Here is an 18,067-nt window from a genome sequence, read left to right on the forward strand (position 1 = left end):
GGCTCGGATAAAGGAGGATGGAAAAAGGCAGTAGGGGGAAGCCAAGAACAGAGGGGAAGGAAAGCGATAAAAGTATACTTGACCCATCCTGCTGAAGTAACGCCACTGCGGGAAAATGAATTAATCCAAAATTTGTGGGCTAAAAGGGGGAGACTGCAAGGGCAAAGGCAGCCCTCGGGCCGCTGTGTGCCCCTGATGCCGCCGTGCCTAGCAGGGCGCATTACCTCCAAGGTCTACCTGTATATTTTTACCTAACCAAGAGCTTAACGCGTTAAAAAGAAAAAAAAGAAAAAAGAAAAAAAAAAAGGAAAGCACGTCTACCTCTCCAAGGACGCCGCCGCCCGCCCGGCGCTCCCGCCGCCACGGCAGCTGTGCGGGGGCGGCGCCACCATGGCGGCGGGCGGCGCCGGCGGAGGAGGAGGAGGAGCGGGCGGCGGCTCGCTGCCGGGCGGGCGCATGGCGGCGGGCGGCCTGCTGCAGTTCCTGCGGCTGGTGGGGCAGCTCAAGGTGAGCGCGGGGAGCGGCGCCGGGCCGGGGGGAGCGCGGCGGGGCGCCTGCGGGAGCCGCGGCGGGGCGTTGGCGAGCCGCGACCAGGCCCCAACATGGATCCGCGGTGACCGGCGCGGCGAAGCGGGGCGCTAGGTGGGGGGGGTTTCCGGGTGCCCCGAGCATTAAGGGAGGACCAGGGCCCCCTGAAAGCAGCCGTGGTCCCTGTGCTCCCTCACTGGCTTTCAGCAGCCGCGCTAACGCCGCTGCCTGAAAGCTACGATGTCTGTGAGGCGGAGAAAATGGCCCCCGGCCCGGTGGCCGGAGCCGGCTGCCCCGGGGGCAGGCGGGCAGCGCCCGGGCGAGGCGGCCCGCGGTTTTTCCGCGCTGTGCGTGTGCTCCGGCCCTCGAAAGGGCTGTCGCTGCTGCTTCCTTGTCTTCAAATAGTGGTGTAAAGGAGTCCTGCCACAGAGCCCGGTCTCCGTGGCGAGTGCCTTCCTGGAAGCATCAAAACTTACCAGCGCGTGAGATGGCAGCCGGGCCGAGTTTCTGTTGGTGTCTGCAAAGTGACGCGCCCCAACCCTAAGGTCTTAATGTTTAAGTTGTTGTCACGCTGCCTTCACCCAGAGAGTAGCGCGGACAGGATGGGTGTACAGGAACGTGGAGAAGCCGGAGAGCGTGTCGGACCATATGTACAGGATGGCAATGATGGCGCTGGTGACCGAAGACAAAAGCCTTAGCAAAGACAGGTGAGACTCTCTCTGGTTGTTACGACTCCTTTTCTTAACGTGGCGGAAGAGCTGCAAGCAGAACGCTTAGGGCAGCTCCCGTGCTGAGGGGGAGCTTTCAAAACACAGCGAGAGAGTGTTTGAATTCCTCCCCCCGCCCCCCTTTCGGCAGGTTGCTGTTTACCTGGAGAGGTTAAAGGCACTAAGGATTGCTATCACTAAAATCAGAGTGCCGAGGCAAGTCTTTAATGCAAGGGCTCGGAGCTGGGCTTCTTGTGAGCTGTAAATAAGCAGGCTGAAGACTTTCAGTTAAAAGGCAGTTTGAAGAAATAGACAGTGAAGGCAAAGTCATATACTGTGTAGATTTTGACGGACTGAGTTAGCCCTCAGCGGCAGTAAGGAGACACATAAATCATATAGTGTAGAAGTGAAAGCATTGTTAGTATTGAATGAGTTGTCAAGTATGGTATGGGATCATATTTGCTTTGCCAATTCAAGAGCTGATGAAAATAGTGAAGACTTTTGAGTATTTTCTTACAGACTGACATAGCTACAGAGTTGTGAGCATGTTTTGTCAGGTTATATATTGAATTTGGGACGGCTCCAATCAGATTACATTCTACTTGTTACAGGGATAATGTGAAGTGTATAATGTAGTTAGCTTCTGTATGCTTGGGTTTGGAAGATGTTATGATAACTGAGTACGTCACTCTTGAATGGTATTCTCTTGTACAAACTATATTTATACTTAAATCTATATTTACAAACAGCAGTAGCTAGAAATCAGGAATTAAAATCATGTATAGGTGGAAGCTATTTCCCTTAGCAAAGAAGTGAAAAATATTGTATACAATTGGAAAAAAAAAAAACTGTAAAATATACAGAGGGGATAAATTATGCAGTCTCTTAAGACACCTTTATTATGAGGCATAGCTTAAAATGCTGAAAAATTAATTATTCTGTCTTGGCTTCTTGTCAGATGCATACGATTAGCTTTGGTTCATGATATGGCTGAATGCATTGTTGGAGATATCGCTCCTGCAGATAATATCTCCAAGGAGGAGAAACACAGGAGAGAAGAGGTATGACACACAGYCTGAAACCACATCTGCAAAGCTTTTTACGTGTTTTTAAATACAGTGGCAGTGAAGAGATCCTCAGAACAACCTAATACTGTCATTGGCATTGTGCAAATAGGCCACGAGTAAACAAAGTTTGTTTTTTTTTTTCAACATTTTGATATTACACAGACAAAATGAAGAAGTACAAGGGTATAGAAGAAGAACACCTGAAGTAATCTCCATTCCAACCATTAATTTCTGTACTGACTAGATTTTTTGTAGCCTGAGATGTTAGTWGTGTTTACCAGCCTAATCAAGAAGTGGGGAGCGGAGAGTAGGTATATTGAGAAGAGTGGATGACCGTTAATGGATTGTTTATACAGTGCCAGATAACTTGAATGCATCATARAGTTTATTTAAACAATTTGCACAGGAATCCCGGTGTAGATACCAATTTTGTCATTAGTTTTTGCGGTTTGGCTTGATTTATTTTATTTTGGCCATGTATATGTCTAAACTGCTGCTTTGTCAATGCTGTTTTGGTGCATTATTTGAAGAAAAGGTAAACCACTCCTTCAGTCACAGCTAGAGGGCCTAGTAATTTCTTTTGAGGCCACAATTAGTTCTTCAGAGTGTAATGAATGTTCTAATGATTTTTTCCCACTTTTATGCTTACCTGTTTAAGCTTGGGGGTGAGGTTTATGACTAATTCTAGGAGTAAACTTTGCTAAAAAAGTGCAATTTAAAGATCAAAGGACTATTTAGAATTCTTTAAATGCTACCTTTACTAACTGTAATTTCAGTCTTTCTGTTTTTTTCAGTGTACTTGTTTAATGTGTTCTTACACTAAACTAAAAGAAACCTTTCCCTGATGCCTCCAAAGGTTGTTTTGTCACTAAGGGTCAGACTTTAACTTGCCTAGAGGGAATTACCATTTGTTTTTAGGCACTTAAAGAAAAGTTTTGATGCTTAAATATGTTCACAAATTTTTCTGAAGTATTTCTAGCTCCTTCTGCTCCAATTTAACTCAGTAGGACTTTGCTGTTGACCTCATGAGAAGGAGGATCAAGTACTGAACATTTATGCTGACCCTGAACTTTGGGGTAAAATTACACTGAGGGTAATGGTTTCATCAGATGGCCTGAGCTGAATTATCAGTACTCTGCTGCTGAGTTCTCTTTTCTCCTCTGCTCTACTGCTTATGTTGAGCTGGTTCTGAAGTTTGCTTGTTTATTTGGTAAGTTTAATCAGTTAGTCTCACTAAAGCAGCAGAAAATTAACTTGACGTTTAAAAAAAGAAGAGTCGTTTTTTGCCAGGTAAGCCATTTTGCCCTGCTAACACTGAAATTGGATGAGCTCCAGAGCTGGAAGGAGGTGGGGAGGAATGAGACCTTAATGCTTCAGTGGTGAGGAGCAGGTGATTAAGTTCAGCCATACTGTGAAATCATGTCCTGTGTCTCAAGTGGAAAAACAATCATGGCATAAAACCTTTATTTTGCCTGTGATGCTGATTGTTTCAGAACCAGCACTGTGTTACTAGGAAACAGTAGAAATAGCACAGAAGACTAATTCCCTGGAAGAACATGAAGAACATACTTGCTGGTTATACCATTAGTTTGATATGGCATTACACCTTGTCCCAAAATTTTTATTCTTGAATAAATGGTATCTCAGCCTGGGAGTATTATGTCTTATTGCTCAGAGGAAGGTAGAGCTGGTAACTGATGGCAGTTCCCTGGCATTTGACTTGCCTGTTTTGCTCTGAGCTTCTTTTTGGACTCTTGAARTTACCGGATACACTTTCAGGTTATTTTTCTGTTGTTTTGGACTAATTCTCTAACAATGCATTTAAGCAGCTCCCAGAAGGGATCCTCTGCCAAGTGCTCCTGCTGTTCTGCTGGCAGGTTTCATGGTGTACACATGCGCTTTTGAAAAGTATTGTGTAGTATATGCTTTTACAAACTTGGTAACAAGCAGTTAATTTTTTAAAAGATAATGATAAAGATGTGCTTGTTCAAGTCATTCATATATGCAAATGGCTTCTTTTTTTCAGGCAGCTATGCAACAACTGACCCAACTTCTATCAGAGGACCTCAGAAAAGAAATTTATGAACTCTGGGAAGTAAGCTTGCAATCTTTTAATCCTTTGCTAAAATTGAGGGTAACCTATTGTCCTCTTTCTGTTCGCCTATAAAACTGTGCCATCTCTTATTTGACATCAAGCAAGGTAGATTCATTTGTTCAGGAGATAAGGCTTTAAATTTTTTAGTGAACAGTATGAGTGAAGATGACTTTGGGATCCCTTTCAAGAAGGAACCATAAACTTTGGTAAAATAACCGGGCTTTGACCTCACAGAGTTCCAGGTGAACCCTTTCAGGGCTTGGTTTGACAACTGAAAGAAGAGTTTGCTCTTTATACCCAACCCTCTTGGATATAAATCTGTTTTTTACTAAATTCTGTTTTGTTGACATCTGTCTCTTTGTAGCTTTTTTAATACAGAAAAATATAATGGAATCTGATTATATCATGTAATAATTTTCTTCTGCTTTTTTTTACAAGTAATAATTTGTGGTTTTAATTTCTTTGTTATACAACCCATTAGACTAAAATATTTAGTAGTAAGTTCTGGTTTAAACTTAAATCTGGAGTACTGATAAAGTACAGTTCTCTTCTACAAGCAACAGAGATTGCTGGCCAGTCTTGGATACCTTAAATCTTTGTATTGGAAAATACATCTCTGAAGGTGATTTAACTTTGTAATGCAACTCGTGCTGTTAATTGTGAAGATCTTTTATATTTGCAAACAAGGGATCGTTAGATTGTTTCTAAACAATCTATGTTTAGATTTACTGTGCTTTATCTTCTCCTGACATACAATCTCATAARGACAAGTGAGTCCACAGTCTCTTGTTCACATCTTGTTGCAAACAAGGGGTTATATGTTTCTTGGGCTCCGTAACCCAAGGCTATATTTTATGCAGACATTCTTACTTTTCCACTTAGACTGTATTTAAATTCCATATATTTACAGCCAACTTCTGTGCTTCTGTGCTTATATTCCCCCCCCCCTTTTTTTTTTGCGCTAGTTGTATGGTTAAACTGGCGACAGAGCTGTGTTTTCAGTGCTGCAYGCCAGGGTTGAAGGGGTAAATCAGCATAACCAAATTTGGGAAATATGGAGCGTGTATTTGTATAGTAAACACTGATTCCTTCTCCATTCAGAAGCTGCTGTAATAGAACAACAAAAGTTTATGATAGATAAGAGTTGTCTTGTGGGATTTTTTTTTTTTGCGTATTTTTTCCTTTGCCTCGGGCTTCCCTTCTGATTGTATAGGAGCTGGTTCAGTATGCAATTAGTTCTTCAGCATGTTAGCTTTTCATCTTTCTCGTTAACCATAATTTAGCATATGCACACTTTGATCATTTGTTCTTTGTTTGTACCTTCAGGATAATTTATTGGCATTAACTCTCCAATGTAGCAGTATCAATGTAACCCACATAGCAACAAGTGTAATCTAAAAATCTAATGCTCACATGCAGCCCCTCTAGGCTTACTTTAAGTGGAACAACTAGATCCATCAAAAAAAAAGCAGATAACAAGAATCCTCTGATCACTTGGTATAATATTATGGTTTCAGCTAGCCAGAGGCATTTCTGTCTGCTTTCTTTTTATGAGTGAACGAAGTGATGGCCTCGATCTGAACAGTGTCTGGACAAGATCTGTTGAGACTCTCACCAAGTTCTTTTGTACTGGTCTGTCCTGTTTTGACCCCCTTTTCCCTACAGCCTTGAGAAGACTATTGCTTTGGACTGTACTGGCGAGCTCTCTCCAAGTGTGTGTGTGTGTATCTGTGTGATGTAGGGGAAAAAGTTAGCAGAAAGATGCCATTGATATATTTTCACTTTATAACTTAATTCAGAATACATTAAAAAAAAAAAAGGGAAAAGTCAGCACACTTCAGCTCTGTCCTGCTTTTCTTATTTTTCAAGAGCAAAATCACAGTAGTCATTTTAAAARACAGCCCTACACAGACTGTGGCATTTGAAAGACCAGTTACTGTTTCTCCAAAGTATATTATTTTGCACTCTTAAACAGCTGGGGGGACAAAACAATAAATGATTATTTCAGTGTTAGGCACAGTTACATTACAATAGCTAATGTTTCTTGAGGTTAATGTAAGCTGAGGTGTGCATAAGATCTGGTGGGCTTTGTGCACGAGGAGATGGGTAACAGACTGATTTTCCCAATTAATAGAGGAGGTGAGGCAGACCTTTACAAGCAAACAGTCACAGTGATGAAGTTCTCCATTATAATGCTGCCAAAAGGGTTTGTGCTTTTTGGTGACAAATAAAATGGAATAAAACATGAGTCATGAAAATAGTATAAATAAATGGATTTGAGAAAGTAAGAGGAAGTATTTAAACAATTCATATATGAGGCAAATCTCGGACTGAAAGGAGGAAGGGGGGAAGGTAAAAATGTTGAAATGAAACTGTTGATTAAACTGTTGATCAGAATGTAATTGAAATTTTAAAGTATCATTTAAATTCAAATAGAGTGATATACAAATCAGTCATGGCTAATAAAATCTGAATTTCTCACTTTAGAATGTAAAGCAGTAAGCATAATAATAAAGCAGACTCCTAACAGTATGTCAGACAAGCAAATGATCATGCCACGTTCATTATCTGAGCATCACTGTGCTGGAATTATAAACCAGGATCTTGCCACTATGAATGACATTCACCATTGTCTTCACCATGCAGAGGGAGTTTATTGTTAATCAGTTTATTCCTGTCTGTCATGTTATAGAAACAAAATTCTGCTCTCTGAAGTGGCCTAAATCCTGGTAGTAGTTTAGGGTCTTTCTTGTCTGTTTCAAATTCTGTCAAAATCCTGCCATGTTCTGTGGGTCAGTAGGAAAAACTCTTCCTGCAGTTGCACTGTTCTCATCTGTAGAATTGCTCTGTCTATAACTGGTTACGTGTACCTGAAAGCACAGATAGGCCTGGTGTGTACATAAGGCTCTGGTCTGATTATTACCGATGTTAATGATGATGAGGGGGGTCAGATCTGCTGAGGGTAGCAAGGTGGTGATAACCCACAGAGAAAGTAGCCTTTTTCTGCGGTTGGTTTGGAAAGCCAGGAGCAGACCAGTTGAAGAGACATCAGATAAAATGCCATAGATTTTGAAAAAGGAAAATGAAACGGCCAACCTGTCTGCAACTATCACTGGAGGTAAATGACAGCAAAATTGTTCAAGCTGACTAGTAATGTGAATGACTCGCAAATATAAACTGACAATGAATGGAGAGAGGGAAAAGATAGCAGAGCGATTAAAGGACTTGAAGTGTTATGGAGTGGAAACCCCATAACAACACCACTCCTTGTCTCCCAGGAGAAAGAAAGAGATATAAGCAGCTCAGACAGATTAGACCAAAGAGATTAAGAAGGAGTGACAGGAAAATTGTAAGGAACAACTCCTTATGAAAATAGCAACTGGCGGAGAAAAATGCAAAATAGTTCTTAAAAATATGTAAAAGTAAGGCATAGGCACACGCCATGGTGATTCATAGTCTTTGCCAACCCTGGAAAGGTCTTTATATATAAAATTTTATTATATGGAACCTATTATTTAACTCGTACATTGTGACTAGGATTGTCTCCGTGTGATCCCTGATTCAGCAAAACATTTTGGTACGTGTTTGAGTACGCAAAAGTTAATTGTGTCCTTAAATCCTGTTATGTTTAATAGAACTTTAGCACATACTTAATTTTAAGTGTTTTGCTGAACARCAGGCTTTAGAAGAGAGTGAAAGAGGTAGCTCTGTTCTGAGTATTTATGGAACAGCTTTTACTAATAAAGAAAATTCTAGATATAAAAAGAGCTTCTAATACTGTTTCAGAACAACAAACAAAAATTTATTGCACATTTGTTTAGGAATATGAAAATCAGTCTACTGCAGAAGCCAAGTTTGTAAAACAGTTGGATCAGTGTGAGATGATACTGCAAGCATTTGAGTATGAAGAGTTGGAAAAGGCACCTGGCAGACTACAGGATTTTTATGATTCAACTGCTGGTATGACACTTTTTTTTTTTTTTTTAAACAAAACCAATACATAAATTGCTTTTTTTTTCTGATAGGCATTCAGAGCAGGTGAGAAACAGTTGTTTCACTCATTACTGAAGTACACACTAAATATTTTTGGTGAAGTTTATCATGGTATGAAAGCACCTTACATTTATCTGTACATGTTGAACATGGATTGCATTTATACCAACTTCCTTTTACATCTCTTTGGATTTAGAGAGAAACTCAGCTTTCATTACACTTGCATGCATTTAAGGATCTCTCTGTACCACTAGAGGGGTTTAAAGGAACCTTTAGTCTTCATTGATGCTTTGACAGAAGCTTGCTTCTACCCTAAGCTAGTGTTTCACAAGCCAGTGAAGTAAACTTGCTATCCCTACATTGACTGCGGTCTTGTAGGACCTGCCCAAAGTATATGGGGGAACCAGCTCAGTGAAATGCTTTAGGTGCAATTGTACTACATTTCATTCTATCTACTGCTCTTCATGCTTTCCAAAATAAATTAAATTGTTAGTTAAAATGAGAAAATAGGTAAAATAGTTGTTTTAAAAATTTTAGCAAGAGAGTTGAACACCAGAAAAGGGCTATGCTTCCAAGTCATCCTGTCCTGGGAAAAAATAAGAGCAGATGAACTCAAGGAAAGGACCAGCAATCTCCAGACACTGCATCTGTAAAAGAATTCCCATTTATACCTTGGTGACTCCTCAGGGAAATAAKAAGTGCTCTAAAAAATGTAATGATTTGATTGGGCAAGAAGGAAAAAAAGGACTACATGAGAAAAGCTGAAATACTTATTTTTCTAATTGACATCTTTTCCCTCTTGCTAGAATTCAGTAACTTAAATCAAGCTAGTTTCTCAGGAGAGCCTAGAGCGTATACCCTAAGTGAACCCATGATCTCAAGTCCTTGAATTGGAGTGGTTTCCTGTAGTAAAATACATATCATGGAACTGTTCTGGTCAGGATGCAGCCTTTTTCTAACTCTAAGTGTCTTACAGAGCAAGAAATATTTGTATAAGCTTTTTGGGGAAAAATGGCTGTAACTACTCTTATAGTTATTCCATAGTTGAAGTAGAATAGAAATACTGCCTTAAAAAATTCTGAGCCTAAAGCTCAGCATCACTGCCAAGCTTTCACAGCCAACCTTTCACACATAGAAAAATGAGAGCATTTTAATTAATTTTTCCCTTTCTTTTGTCTTGCAGGAAAATTTGCTCACCCAGAAATACTTCAGCTTGTGTCTGTGATTAATACAGAAAGGAATCAAAAAATAGCTGCTACATGTCATCCACATTCCTGAGGTGTTCCTAAGCAGCTATAGCTATATTAAACTTTTTGGTTTTTGTTTTACATTCTCTATGTTGTTTTCCCTCCCATAACATCACTAATTCTGCCAGGGGAGTTTTTTTCTGTGCATTAACTGCTGAGAATCTTGAGACCACTTAGATAGGAGTGGGTAGGGTAGTTACATCCCAAACCATAGATTCTGTCAAGGACCCAATATTATAAATGAGGTTTAGGGCTTCCCCCCCCCCCCAACTCAGCTTTGACTAATGCAGTCTCACTTACAAAAGTACTTTATCTGGAGAACAGTACATTTCATGGTAGGGCAAGATAGCTATAACGCTGAATGAAATGTAACTCTCGTCACTGAGGGAAAGTCTAATTATTATGTGAAAGTATATGTTCTTCAGCAGAACGTAACCCCATAATAATAAATCAACATTAGGAAGAGATTATTCTGCAGAAATAATTACTCTTCAATGAAAAAATTTTTTTATGCTTTAACACCTAAATGCCTATTTAGTTTTATATTACCTTTGAATGAAGTCTTTGGAGTAGCATAAAATTTTTGTTTATTGTCCAAATGGTATTTCAAGCAGATTCTGTCCTGGTTCTGTATAAAGCTGTAAAAGGCCTGACTAACACTCTCCAACAGAAAACTTCACTTCCACATATGCATCAGTGTTGCCCAGTCGTCCCAGATGAATTGGGGAGAGTCTTGCTTAGTCCTCATCTCATGCTGAGGTCTAATTCTGGAGGAATGAGGTTCCTCAGATTTTTCCCTTGAGAACACTTTTAATGCTAGGTAAGCTTTGAAGAATACTAAAGCATCTCTATTCTGTGTATAGAATCGATTGCTGTATTCAGAGAAAGAACAGTAAGACAGTAACTGCTCACTGTGGTTTGGTTTGACACTCTTTAATATGTTCATTTCACTAGTAGATTCAGAGTTCAAACTAATTATTTTCAAGACAGTTGAAAGTGGAATCCAAATCTTTAGTAAATTCCAGCTTTACAGCTTTTTTCCCCACCTTTTCCAAGTGAGATTCTAACTCTTTGGATAAAATCTTCCTTTGTATATCTCTCAGTCAGTGGGGTTCTAGTTGAGTATAAATCCACTCTTAGGGTTTTCCTTCATCCTCAGTCAAGTAAGAGAGTTTATCAGAGCATCAGCATGTGTTGGCTGTCCTATCTGACATTTTTATTCAGTGCCATGAATGGGCATCTCTGAGGTCTCCACTGGGGAAAATCAGGTAAGTTTAACTTAGCTCATTGCAAACAAATCTGTTCAGATAATGCACTGACTGTGACAGGTAGTCTTGTTTTGTGACTTCTAAACATGCATAGGCTTAAGAACATACACTTACTGTATCAAATAGGTTACTAGCTATTCACTGTGTTACACAGAAGCAAGATGCAGAGTACATTTCTCTAGAAGCTCTTGATAGAGGCAAACTTAGAGATGAGATTTGCTTTGGAGTATGTGATCCTTAAGAAGTGATGGTTTCATTAATTAACTTTTCTCAATATATTTCTCTTCTGTGTTTCATACAATTCCTTACACTGTGTCTGCATTATAGCAGGGAATTGTGCCGAGGTTTATATAAGGCCAGGATTCCTAACTCCCCCTCACCCCACAATGACAATCTGCTGGACACTTGCACAAATAATTCATAATGCCCAAGTTGTCATATAAAACTAGATGTGCAAGTGCCTGTACTTCAACATAATGCTCCAAAGTAAAAATTCATCAGAATTTTTATTCCACTGAGTTAGGTACCAATCACAGTTTGTATAGAAAGCCAGGTGTAAAGGGGCTACCGACACATTGGAAGACAGAAAAAACAATCTTGACAAACTGGAGAAGTGGTTCGATAGGAACATACAGCAAGTACTACCCCCAGCAGGACCAGTCAGCTCTTCCAGTGCAACAGGTGGCTTCACTGGCTAGTGATACACAGTTCTGCAGGGGATCAAGAGCTGAACCTGAGTCAGCAATGCAGTGTTGCAAGAAAGGTAAGTATTATGGGAAACAGAGAAATGGTTTGTGTGTGTGTTGTGTGAGAGTTTTGCTTTTTTTTAAAAAAAGAAACCTAGGACGTACTCCATGTAAAACAACTGTAATTGCATGTCAGTTTTGGACACTGCATTTTAAGAGAAATGGGAATTAGTTGGAAAGACACAGGGTGGACATGCAATCAAAATATAAGCCATGATGAGAGGCTGAAAGAAAGGTTAGAAAATAGCCTGTGGGACCTCTGGCTCAAGCAGTAATGACATGCGCTGCTCACATATAGGAGAAGTGTGCTACACCCTGGACATATGACCTTATTAATGTGTACAAATATCTGAAGGGAGGGTGTCAAGAGGATGGGACCAGACTCTTTTCAGTGGTGCCCAGTGACAGGACGCGAGGCAACGGGCACAAACTGAAACACAGACGCTTCCATCTGAATATAAGGAGAAACTTCTTCACTGTGAGGGTGACAGAGCACTGGAACAGGTTGCCCAGAGAGGTTGTGGAGTCTCCTTCTCTGGAGATATTCAAAACCTGCCTGGATGCAATCCTGTGCAACGTGCTCTAGGTGACCCTGCTTGAGCAGGGGGGTTGGACTAGATGATCTCCAGAGGTTCCTTCCAACCTCAACCATTCTGTGATTCTGTGAGATGAAATCACCTTCTCCATCTTTTTACTCTGCTCTATTCATATCAGGGTTGTGCCTACTCATAGTGGTAGCTATTTTAACAACAACAACAACATGATAAGGATTTCTATGYAACAGAAGCGTGTCTGGCCAACCCACTTCCACCTTTCTTACCTCTGTAATATCAACACAATCTCTTTAAATTGTGCTCTTAATGTAATTAAAAACAATTTACTGCTTTCCCAGAAATATTTTTGTGTGTATATATATACATATGTGCATACATATGTATATATGTGTGTGTCTATATATATATATAAAAGAATAAAATGAAGTCTAACTCATTTTCCTGTAGAAGATGACACTGCTTGCCCTCCATGTTTTAACCTTATTTTGGCTGCTGGCCCTGTTCAAAAGAAGGTCAATACTTTTAGAACTACARGATATTAATTTATTCCTCTGCAGCACATTTCACTTTTACCAAACAGTTCAATCATTTTTCTTTTTCAAACCTCCAGATCTTCAAAACTTGAGCCAGACATTTCCATTGGAAACTTCAGGCTTGGAAGGGAGTGAATGCATTTTAAAAACTGCAGGAATGGCAGATTATATTCCTGCAGTTTACTTTGATACTCTACTGTGATACAGCAAGATACAGAAAAGAGATACAGTATTACTAGTGACTGTAAGAATTGAAAAAATAAAATCCAGAGTGTAAATGAGTTGAGAGAAATTTATTTTTTATAAGAATATCAATAACTAACTTCATTTACACAAAGTTGACCAGTAAGATTTTGTTTAAATTTATGTACTAAAAACTCTGCAAAATAAGCTAGCAAACTGTCACAACAAAACTGTACTAAAAAAAACTTAATTAAATTTGCTTCCATGCTAAAATCACACTAAAGAGGCATTTTATATAAATGTCCAAGCTAACTTATGTCCAGTTGCACATTATGAAAGGACTTCCAACTTTGTAAAAACTAAAAGCCACATAGGAAAAAAATCACTTAAAGCCAAGTTTCCTCACAAGATTTTAAGCAATCTATAATGTTAAACTCACTAACACTGATTTGAAGCTTTGCCTTATGCTCAAAACAAGCATCCATTTTAAAAGTACCCAGACTGCTTTCCATTTGGCTTATACTCTTGATAAAGTTGTGCTCATCTCAGTCTGGGGAACTGAGTAATACAACATGCAGACTGACATGTGCTCATTAGCAAGACGCTGACAACTGTGCTGTTCTTTTCTTTAAAAAATGTTAAAAGGATGCAAGAAAACATGCTGAATCAAAGCTGAGAAAGATGACTGGCTCTTGGTGACTAAGTAGATATAAAGTGGAATTATGCCTGGGAGTGCAATGAAGCAGGACAAAATTTGGCACAAAAAGTGAAGTACTGGCTCATCCTGGGCATTGTAGCTTAGGGGGGCTTATGCTAGCAGCTCTGGAGTATAGACTGAAGGCATGGGCTCTCTAGCCTATGGCACATCTTAAGTCAATTGTTTATGTATTCTTTCTCTTAAGGCTGTAACTGCAATGAGGCTCATGCTGTTCAGTCATAAATTGACCTTCCCTTATTTTTGAGGGGAAGATACAGAGGCAAAATTATTACAGGCTTTTTTTCCCACCTCCCTTCCCTTTGTAATTAGTTTCTGCTGTCGAGTTTTATCAAACCACAGAGACCAAGCAACAGAACACATTTTTAAACTGAAGCTTTTCCAGCTACACTGATCAGCTTAGATCAGCAGCTGTGATCAGCTTAGTTTCTATATGAATAACTGGGTGTATCTTCCCGTTCTCCTTGTCTCTGCTGACTAAAGGATAGAGGGCAATGTCAGACTGTATCAATGAGAGAGAAAAAAACTTTCCTGTGACAATAAGTGATTTTAACTCCATTAGGAAACAGACCGTGTACAGACACTCCTGAGCAAAGGGCACCTGGTATGGCTGGTAGACAGTTGGTGTATGGACTATTGCTGGCAGTAGAAATCTTTGCACAGCTCTGGGTCCATCTGTCTGATGTGGCACTGAGAGGGGGGTTGCAAACCAACAGAAACAAAACGCAGTAAAATAAAAGAAATAAGAAACAGAGATTGGGACAATTTTGGAGGGAAGTTATCTGAAAAAGAAAACTCATTTGGTCACTTAACGTTATAGAATTTAGAGTATTATAAGTCAATTACTTTGCGGTTCATATGGCATACAAAATACCTGATGATAAAATGGCCCATCCAAAATATATAAATACAGAGAGAAAGAATTTCTCCAGCACAAGGTCAGTGAGGCAATTTTCCAAACTTGACAAAACCTTGTTGCACAAGCTGGGTGGTGAGGGACATCTAGAAATTGCTGGCTGGGTAGATCTCCGAACAGAGGCTGATGAGGCTCGGGAGGGCCAGAAGTCTAACACTGAAGCTCTTCCTCATTCTCAGGAAGTCGAGTGCCAGCAAGAGAGCTCTGAGCACTGGCATGGGCTGTAGAGCTGAGGACTTCTTCAAAACTACCCCCAGTGTGACCAGTCCCACCAACTTTGGTCTGAAAGAAGGCAAACAAAGAGAACAGCAAGTTCAAGTCCCACTTGCATTATGCTTCATGGCCATCAAGGCCTCAGAACTGTTCAAAGGAGACAAAGAATATGGCGCTTTATTTTTTTTTAATAGTACCAACAAAGCTCAAAAAAGAACCAAATAAAGCAACTCCTCTCCTTCCCCAATTTCTAAACTTTCAGGCTGCAGTTTTCAAATCCACCTGTGGAATTTGTCATAAAGGAACCATCCCCTAGGTCCTACCAGTGAACTTAGTCTCAATGTTAGGAAAGTTCTTTACATGAGTATCTTGAATTTATTTCTCTGTTCTTCCAGTTCTGCGCAGGCTGAGTAAGAGATGGGTATTAAAATGAACTGGTTTATTTTCTGAGTAAAGCAGCCCATCCCCTAACAATGGTAACATAGCTACCCTCAAAATTTATAAACCTTGCTGGGATTTCAGACAGTAGAAGRAATTTGGTAACCAAAGAACAAAACTAGCAATCTGTCCTGGTAGGTTCTTGTAACCATCTCTAGATGTAACCATCTAGATACTGAGTTGCAAAACTGCCCACAGCATTTTAACTGAGACCCTTTTAGCTTAATTTCTTCCTGGGGGAAAAAATAAAATTGCATTAATGAAGCATGCAATTATGTGCTCACAGTTCATCTACTTTCAAAATGCTACAGTCTGCAGAATTTGTAAATATAAGTACTAAAAATAAAAGAAAATATGACTAAAACTCTGAAATTGAGTTTTCCTGACAAAGAAAAAGCTTTAAATAAAGCTTTGGAAAATATCAAGACTGTAAGTGAAGAAAAGACAAAGCTGGTTTGATTTGGTTGTCTTGGYAAGAGAATATTCTTTTGTTTGACTTGGGAATATACCTCCTGGAAGTTGATTCAAGTCTGAAAATAAGGCAAAACTCTTCATTCCTAAAACTACAGCAGGACTTAAATAAAAGGTGGCACTTTTCCAGCCTGTCAGCCAGTGAATGCTTAGGAAGATTATTTTAATTAAATGAACTCTGCATCCTAAGTCTCCAAAGGGTTAATCCTGTGTAATCCTTTGTTTCATCAGCTAGCACAGGAGCTTACCTAGCTTGAAAGTTCAATAAAACAAGGTAGTAGGATGCTTGATATTTGCTCTGACAGTTTGAGTCATAGTTATAAAAAGTTCCCATCTTAAGAAGTAAAAATCTGTATCAATTCTAGTGGGCTGTGCTGATTTTCAGAAAGCATCAATCCATCACTGATTTTTGTAAATAGCAATACAACATATATAAAATTCATGACTCCTTCTATTTCCCAATTAAAATTCCCAACAAAAACAGTAGTGATTCAGACTGATCAAAATGAGTGTGGAAGCAGAATATTCCTTCCACCATTTCAAGTGACTCAGATAGGGTGCATCTGAATTTTGACACCTCAAAAGCAGAAATATTAATACAGTTTCATTTTCTGTTTGTGTTTCTGCCTGCTCTTCCATGGGAAAACAAGAACAGCATCAGTCATTTTTCTGGCATGCCTCTGGCCAATACCCAGTGCTTACAGCAAACACATAATTCGTAAGTGTTCTGGTTTTTAGAAAAGTTGAAAAGAGTTAGGCATCTAGGTTGATTTCCAGGGAAACCTGAACTAATTCACTCTCCCAAGAAAGCTGTAACCCAAAGTCCAAACTCAAGAGCAAATAAAATCTATTGACTTCTAAATGTGTGAAATCTGATCATCAGTTTTGTCTGACTACAGAGCACTGAAGGACCACTTAAGATACATAACTAATATGAAAAAAAGATAATTTGATAATGCTGCTGCTATTCTTTTCTTTTGTCAGAAGTCTTTTCAGGAAGTTCTCCACTTTTTTAGATCACAAGAGGGCCCAAGAACTGAAGGGCCAACCTATGCCATCCCCCTGCTCCCTGGACTTCCTGATGCCCACAGTAACAAACTTCTGTTCTTGCAAGCCTTGGAACAGAGGCAAGGGAAAGGGAAGAACGTTACTGAGATATTYCCAGTTGTCCATCCCCAGTGTTGGCGACTTTCTGTGTCCATGACACCAGCTCCATTTCTTTCTCTGATTTCTTGGTGCACACAGAGAAGGAGAACACAGACAAAAAATGTTTCACATGTCAGTGGGTTTGCCAATAAAGCTGGACAATGGCATTAAGGTTGAACTGCATGTGGAAGCTAACTTTAGACTCAAGACTTTTGGTTTAGTGGTACTCAACTAAGGATTCCTTAAAGGATGATCTAAGAGCACCCCAAACACATGACAGGCTAAGAGCTGGTGTGACATATACTCTCCTCTAGCAGAATGCCTTGGCTTAATCAGCAAAATAAGATCACTCTCCTCAAGCAGATCACTATGAGAAGAAATAGTCTTCAGAGCTGTGCAGTTTGAGGTGATTTTTCCCATCTCTGAATGACTCACATGGAGGTGACTGGAAACACGACCCCCCTGGAAGCAGAATGGACATCACTCATATTTGTCTTTTAGCCATCAAAGCAAGGCCAAAGGCTTTTAGCTGACCCTCTCCCAGGTTGGTCATAAGTGTAGGAGAAATGGATTTGAGGAGACTAGAGGAGTCTAGAAGATGACTTGGGAGCTAGAAGTGTCAACAGGTCTAAAAGCCCTGAGAGTAGGTTTACTGACTAACCTCACTGCCACTAAAAGATTAACTCTGGATACAAAAAGTGCTGCACTTCTCCGAAGTAGTGTCTTTGCCCACTTGGTAAGTGGTTGAAAATGCAAAAAGTCCATTTCAGGCATCTGGTGCTCCCAGGAGCTGCTTCCCTTATTTAACTGAGCAGAAGCAGAAGAAACATAATCAAGTATACACTTGATTGCAGCAGGCAGGAATTCAGACCTTCCAAGCTGATGCACCCCACTTCATGAATGCATTTCTTTTACAGTGCGGGTGAGTATGAAAAGCATTTGCAGCTAAGGTGAAAACAATGAAGGAAATAGGAAGGTATATAAAGGCACTAAACTGATACTCTGGAGGCCTAGGTTCTGTGCTAGCTCTGCCCCTAGACTTATTTGGGGTGCTGTCTCCCAGCTGTGAAACTGAGATGATGTTTCCCTCTCTGACAATGTGCAACAGAGATGACATCATCCTATGCTATCATGAGTTAAAGTTGCCAGCCTATCACTAAATAAATGTGAATACTCAAAAGCTGCAAATGATAGAGTGAGTCTAAGCATTCTTTGGTGGAAATGCTGATTTAGAAACAAAAAGAAAT

General features: G+C 39.9%; 2 protein-coding genes across 3 annotated transcripts in view; one reads left to right on the forward strand and one right to left on the reverse strand.

Moving 5' to 3' along the window:
• The first annotated feature begins 434 nt into the window (after positions 1-434).
• Positions 435-9,718, forward strand: HDDC2 (HD domain containing 2). 2 transcript variants are annotated; one of them, XM_026088564.1, is made up of 6 exons: positions 435-507; positions 1,114-1,235; positions 2,194-2,296; positions 4,329-4,397; positions 8,219-8,357; positions 9,574-9,718. In XM_026088564.1, exons 1-6 carry the CDS (start codon positions 457-459, stop codon positions 9,666-9,668), a joined length of 579 nt encoding a protein of 192 aa, XP_025944349.1. In that variant the 5' UTR covers positions 435-456; the 3' UTR covers positions 9,669-9,718. The 2 variants fall into 2 exon arrangements, with proteins under 2 accessions (XP_025944349.1, XP_025944350.1); XM_026088565.1 differs by having other exon boundaries at positions 453-507; positions 1,089-1,235.
• A 4,819-nt stretch (positions 9,719-14,537) lies between these two features.
• Positions 14,538-18,067, reverse strand: part of TPD52L1 (tumor protein D52 like 1) — a 28,524-nt gene continuing 24,994 nt past the window's right edge. Inside the window, exon 7 of the mRNA XM_026088559.1 lies at positions 14,538-14,834. Within this exon, the coding sequence (XP_025944344.1) occupies positions 14,703-14,834 (132 nt within the window). The 3' untranslated portion in view covers positions 14,538-14,702. The remainder of the gene's footprint in view (positions 14,835-18,067) is intronic.

This window comes from Apteryx rowi, unplaced genomic scaffold, assembly GCF_003343035.1.
Source record: "Apteryx rowi isolate R43461 unplaced genomic scaffold, aptRow1 scaffold_774, whole genome shotgun sequence".
In the NCBI taxonomy this organism is placed as follows: Eukaryota; Metazoa; Chordata; class Aves; order Apterygiformes; family Apterygidae; genus Apteryx; species Apteryx rowi.

Coding starts and splice junctions, on each gene's coding strand:
- HDDC2 (XM_026088564.1), top strand. CDS start 457: ATGGCGGCGGGCGGCCTGCTGCAGTTCCTGCGGCTGGTGGGGCAGCTC. Junction 1,236..2,193: donor AAAAGCCTTAGCAAAGACAG/GTGAGACTCTCT, acceptor GCTTCTTGTCAG/ATGCATACGATTAGCTTTGG. Junction 4,398..8,218: donor AAATTTATGAACTCTGGGAA/GTAAGCTTGCAA, acceptor ACATTTGTTTAG/GAATATGAAAATCAGTCTAC.